This window comes from Magnolia sinica, chromosome 6 (genome assembly GCF_029962835.1).
Source record: "Magnolia sinica isolate HGM2019 chromosome 6, MsV1, whole genome shotgun sequence".
Lineage (NCBI taxonomy): Eukaryota > Viridiplantae > Streptophyta > Magnoliopsida > Magnoliales > Magnoliaceae > Magnolia > Magnolia sinica.
Window position 1 is genome coordinate 34,330,509 of NC_080578.1, and position 6,010 is coordinate 34,336,518.

The following is a 6,010-nucleotide window of genomic DNA, read 5'->3' on the forward strand; positions in this document are numbered from 1 at the left end:
TTCAGTAGCAAGTCTTGCTGCTCAACCTGTCACAGTTAATGCAATGGCATCTTTTTAAGGCAGGACATAAATACGGCGGTGTGGATTGGATACTGAAGTGACGTCACTAAGATATGTGGACCCCACCATTTTTAGAGATTGTTTTATGGCATCACAGAGATAATGAGATAGATCTAAAGTTCAAGTGGACCCCACGTGGAAAACAGTGGGGACCATGACATCCATCGTTCAAAACTTCTCAGGAGCCAAGGTAGTTTCCGACGAAGCTGATATTTTTGTTTTAAACTTTGTCTATCCCTATGTTAACTTATGAATTGGATGGATCTAAAAAATACATCACTGTAGGCTCTATAAATGTTTCAACGGTGGGAGTGGCAACTCCTCCGCTTGAAATTTAGATCTAAGTCTCTTTTTAATGCCATGAAAGGATCTCTACAAATGGTTGGAGGGTACGGATACAACACATGCATCGGGTGGGATCCATGGCGATTTGGCTACTGACCTTGTCAGCATCCAATCCGAAAACTCTAGCTGATCCAAAACTCATGTGTGCCTATCACTGGAAACAGTGAGGATTGAACACCTACGGATGACAGAAGTTTTGTACCAGTATGATATTTGTTCTACCGTTTACCTTAGTAATAACCATATGAACGGTTTAGATGGCATACAAACATCACGGTCAGCTCGAGGAAGGTTTCAATAGTTACCATTTGCAATGTTTCATTTGGTGTGGCTCACCTGAGTTTTGGATCTGCCTAATTTTTAAGTTCTTCACCTACCGTAGTCTTTCAAAACAGATGGACGGAGTGTCTTTGTCACGGGCATCTCTGTGAGCCTCACAAAGCCCCTGGCACAGGAATATCTCTGTCAACAGGGTCACAGGCAATGCCCTTCCAAAATAGAAATGAGCTTTTTGGCATTTTGTACCGGAGTTATATGATTCTCAAGCGGGCATGACGCTTGAGAAGCAGACGCCCGGAAATTGTAAACATGGCAAGCATTAACTCAAATTAAGTTGATTAAATTGTGAACCCATTGTTAGCAAGTTGCTATTCCATAATCGGATTGGTTAAATAATCCTAAACTAATGATTCATGGGCACTTGTTCGTTGAAACTGGACCGTTGAATATTCTTCATTTTGGACCGTACAGTAAATGCCTATCACTCTTACAGTGGATGATAAAATAAGCATAAATTATGCTTGATGATGCTTCAAAACCAAGAATCTTAACCGTTTAATTTAATTTCCTTTTATTGTACCCTATTTTTTATTTATTTTTTATACTCAATTTAAAAGGATGTGTATAACAAAAGAAAGATGTAACATGTTAAAGATTTTCAAGAATACTTGGAATGCTTTTAAAATTATATAACTGATGAGATGATAAAACATGCAACAGTTGAAAGGAATTTAAAAGCAAACCAAGCCGCCGAAAGTTATCCCAAGGGTCAACTTAAAGGGTAAATAAGACAAAACCTTGGTCGACAAAGTAAAGCGATCGATAGTTTTACGGAAGTGGAAAAAGTGGCTGATAAGTGTCTAGAAGTAAACCGAACGACTAAGAGGTGTCTAGAAGCAAACCAAGAGGCCAAAGGAAGCCAGGAAATGGAATACGACTGAAAAGCTTAGTTAACAGTCAAAATGGAAAGATGCGGAGAGCGGTCGCGTAAAGCGCGGACGAGTAACCGACAAAAGAGATGCGACTGATGTATGCTCAATGATCGATTAACGACAAAAAATAAGGCTTAGTCAAGAGAAGAGAAACATTCAAGAAGAAGAAATGTAAAAGAGAAGAGGAACGCTCAAGAAGAAGAAAAATACTACAATGATCTAGAAAAGAGAAGAATCTAAAAAGATTTTTCGACTACTGTGTTATTATACCATATTTCTATTCGTTCCAATGAAAGCCAATCATAAAAGGACATCATGGTGTATCCAAGATTTGCAAAGATACTCAAAAAGGATTTTGCGGGTATACAGCTAGTGTCTATCGAGCGATGCTCGTTATCCACAAAGCAAGAGTGGTTCAGTTGGTGAGGAAGCCTAAAATGGTTACTATGACAGATAGCAAGTTTAAAATGAAGTCTCCAAAAGGTCATGTAGTGCTAAAACGGTTATAGCAACCATTATATTGTGAAAAGCATCCAAATGTTCAGTTTAAGGCTATAAATAGCAAGGGAATTCAGCAGAAGAAGACGTCTCATACCAACCAACCAAACCGAATCTATCTTTTAAGTATCTGTCATTTATTTTCCTTAGTGTAATCTTTACCTTGTATCTGCTATTTATACTCCTTAGCGTAATTCATAGCAATAATCAAAGTAGCTATTAACTTTAGTTGTAATTCAAGTCTACGCTCATACGTTGAATTCAGTTCAAGTATCAAGTAAAGTTCTCCATCCAGAGAGGCGTTCTGTTATTGTTTTCAGCAGCCAACTGTAAAAAATTTCTTTTGTTTTATCTGTATTGAAAAGAAAAGGTCCTTTCATATGGAAGACAAATGTATGACCCATTTTCAGATAATGAATCCCACCCTCTGACAATCACCTGATAATCTTAAGCAACGCTATGCAAGTGGCTGAATAGGTGACCAATCTTATTCGATCTCGGTCATATACAGTCAATTTCTGATGTATTTGCCTATCTTAGTGCTTGGGTCATAGTTGTTCGATTTGAATTGAGTCACACATTCAATTATGGCACACCCACACTAATCGCATGACTGAGATTTACTATCAGAAAAATGGGCAAAGGCTACGGATTTAATCCGTAGCCATAGACTTATGGCTACAGATTAAATCCATAGCACGACCATAGTCAAGTGCTGAGCCAATAGGTCTAAAACCGCAGCTATAATATACCTTGACATCCCTGTGGGGGAGGAACTTCCCCAAGTTGTGAATAATCAACCTCAGATCTTCTTCAACCTGCCAAGTCAGTGAGCTTATTACAACTGTGGTTATATAACATGCTTATGATAAACTTACAAGTGACAAAAGGACCCATTCGAAGGTGATGTAGCCCACCCAGTTCCTGTGGAAGAATCTAAATGCCCGTTCCAAGTTTAAAAAGCCCATCTCAGAATTGCTGGAAATGTTTTTTGAGCTTGATGTTTGATTAGATAAGCAGAGATGCGGTTCAGTTACACACCTGTAATAGTTCTTTATCAACAACCGACTCCTTTGCGGCAGCATCAGACTTCTCTGACTCAGCCACTTGATCATTGCTCATTTGTCTCAGCTGTTTTATCTTCACTCTTTACTTCATCTGTGGGTTCCTCCATTTTCTTTATGCCATCAGTTGTCTCCTTGTCATGCTTGCCTTGCAGATCAGCTACATCTTCATCATTTCCTGCCTGAAAATGGGAAGTATCACTAGAGGGAATGCAGAACCCAAGCATGCTTTGCAAGTGTTTGTCTCAACCAAAACTCGGATGTCGCAGATTCTCACACCAGGGCTAAAAGAAAAAATGTTGGATGCAGCAAAGCCAAAAAATAAATAAACCAACAAATCAAACACTTGAAGAATTCCTCAGTACACAAAACCAAGACCCTAGGCAAGTTGAGGTAACTAGTTGTCTTATTAACACAAATAAAAATTCAACCATATACATGAAATCATATTACAACATAAGCTTTTATTAATTTAAAGAAAAACTACCTAAACTGGAAACTGACGTGTCTACCAGGTCAAAAACAGATACAAGACACCCAACATGACTACTTTTAGAAGCCTGACTTTATGACACATCCACACAAAGCACATTAGAGATATGCTTTCATAGTTTACTGCAATCATTTACATGTAAAAATAATAATTAAAAAAAAAAAAAAAATTAAAAAACAGAGTAAGAAAAAATAGTAACCTAAAAATTACTTGTTTGTAACAAAATCAGCCCACTGTAAAAAGCAATAGTCAAAACCTCAAAACTAATCATTAGCACTAAAGTGTCGCTGCAATAAAAATAAGTCAAACATGAATATTAATGTTATTGAGAAATAATAAGGGGGTGAGGGTGAAAAAAAGAAGTGGAAGAGGTCAACTCATATGGCTAGGAGAGAGACTCATGATTCAAAGAAGTCAATCCACCTTACCCAAAAGAAATAGTCGGGAGGAAGTACTTTCCACATCCAATTCATAGTGTGAGAAGAGACATGAAATGGATATTATGGATAGCACAAGTTGTCAATTCATGACAACTTTGTTTTGGAACAAATGTGAAGTAGCTACTAGTACAAATATTCTAAAGCCATATAATGTCTTTTGGGTGGATGAAGGGAGTGAGCAGACAGTATACCAACAGCAATTAGTATCATTCCACATCGACAACATGCTCCAATAGAGTGTGGTGCGAACCAATGTCATTCTGATGGGATCACATGCATCAGAATGATTATAATGCACGTGTTCCATTCTGTTGTCTTCAAGATCAGTCTTGTGCATTGACAACATGTTCCATTCTACTGCCGTTGGGGTCAGGCTTCTTCATGATTATATCACACACAAATTGGGGCTTGAAACAATAAAGGGTCTGTGTCACATAGGATTGCAGACAGATTTACTTAGACTATCATTTCACATCTGTTATAAGGGCTGAGATGTATTACAGCCAATGGCTAGGATTCAATGGCAATTTAAGGTTCAATTTACTATATAAAGGCTTTTACCATCCGATTAGAGAATCAGAGAGAAATTACATCGTTTTCCTTTTTGAGACCAGAAGAGTAATTTTGATATTCAATGCTAGAATTTACTGTAGATTCTGGAAATTACAGTTATCGCTGAGAAAGTTTCTCATAACTAAAGATCATGTTTTAGTGCTTGGAGTTTGCACAAAATTGCTGGAAATTTTGGCTGAATTGCCGTAAATTTGATTCTAGTGCAGAAATTAGGTTTAATTGCCTGGAAATTTGTGAATAATTGTTGATTCCATAACTATTTTCTATGATTTACAAAAATTGGTGTTGGGAATTCATTGTGGACCTTGTAATGTACCGTTGGAACTGGAGTCTGGAGATGGCAATCAATCAGAACCATATAAAACCTAGATTGGCTGCTAGTGCAGCAAAATAAACTCAAGAAAGAAGTACACTAAATCACTAATACCTGAGATGATCTGTTCATCCCTAACTTCTAACCAAGTTAGCATTAGATTAGATCATCATTCCTCTAATGATTAATCATAAATTTTTATCTGAAACTTCCATTAAACAAAAACCACAACCACACAATAGACATGCAGCACAAAAACACGAACTAGTAAAGTACAAAAGGAGCCAAGACTACCTCAAGAAACCGATTCCAGTGCTGGGAATCTCGCAGATCAAGTTGGGTTAAATCTTTCACATGTCTGTCAAAGAAATCAACTCTAGATCTTAGTGAACAAAATACCATCTGTATATTTTGAAATTCAAGAACCTAAAGACAAATTTATTATGGGTTCTTTTTTTTTTTTTTGGATGGATTAGAAGATACAAAAATACTAGCAGTAAGCACCTAAGAGCTGACTGAACCAAGGAGGAATCATCAACCAAGGGATCTCCACCATCCTGAGCTGCATTCCACGGGCCTCCAATTGCCATGAAGGAACAATCTTTCCTGAGAATTGCAAACCTCGGGATAATATTAAGATGGGGTATCCTGTCAGAACTTTTATCAGAACACAGCTCCTCCAGAGCATGGCTACTGATACCACTCATCAAGATCACCTGAAATGAAAAAAAAAATATTGTGTTGAAAATTTTTTAAAGGATAAAAATATAGTGAATATTAAACCACAGGGTGGGAATGCCGTTTAATTCTTGTAAATACTGCAGCCAATGAGCTCAAATAAAATGAATCACTACCCATAAACTGAAAATTGACCTTTAAATCCCAATGCAAGAGTGAAGTGAATTCAGTTGCAAAATGAAACAAAGGTTGGAGGTATGCATATTTTATTTCCTGGGGCAATAGCCATGCTAAGTGCCCTTCCCTTGTTAGGGAGAGTCTTCCCATTGTTATGG

The 6,010-nt window shown here is 37.4% G+C and overlaps 1 protein-coding gene across 1 annotated transcript; it reads right to left on the bottom strand.

The window, feature by feature from the left end:
• Positions 1–3,020: 3,020 nt before the first annotated feature.
• On the bottom strand, positions 3,021–5,719 carry LOC131248640 (protein SHORT ROOT IN SALT MEDIUM 1-like). Its single transcript, XM_058249007.1, has 3 exons — positions 5,502–5,719; positions 5,292–5,355; positions 3,021–3,360 (listed from the first exon to the last, which is right to left on the bottom strand). The coding sequence occupies exons 1-3, from the start codon at positions 5,702–5,704 to the stop codon at positions 3,226–3,228; spliced, it is 402 nt and encodes a 133-aa protein (XP_058104990.1). The 5' UTR covers positions 5,705–5,719; the 3' UTR covers positions 3,021–3,225.
• Between the last annotated feature and the right edge of the window lie 291 nt (positions 5,720–6,010).

What these genes read in the sequence shown, in the direction of transcription:
- LOC131248640 (XM_058249007.1), bottom strand. Translation starts at nt 5,704, where the DNA reads ATGAGTGGTATCAGTAGCCATGCTCTGGAGGAGCTGTGTTCTGATAAA. An exon ending in TTGGTTCAGTCAGCTCTTAG is followed by an intron (nt 5,356 to 5,501) that starts GTGCTTACTGCT and finishes TTTCTTTGACAG; the next exon opens with ACATGTGAAAGATTTAACCC. An exon ending in ACTGGAATCGGTTTCTTGAG is followed by an intron (nt 3,361 to 5,291) that starts GTAGTCTTGGCT and finishes TCCCATTTTCAG; the next exon opens with GCAGGAAATGATGAAGATGT.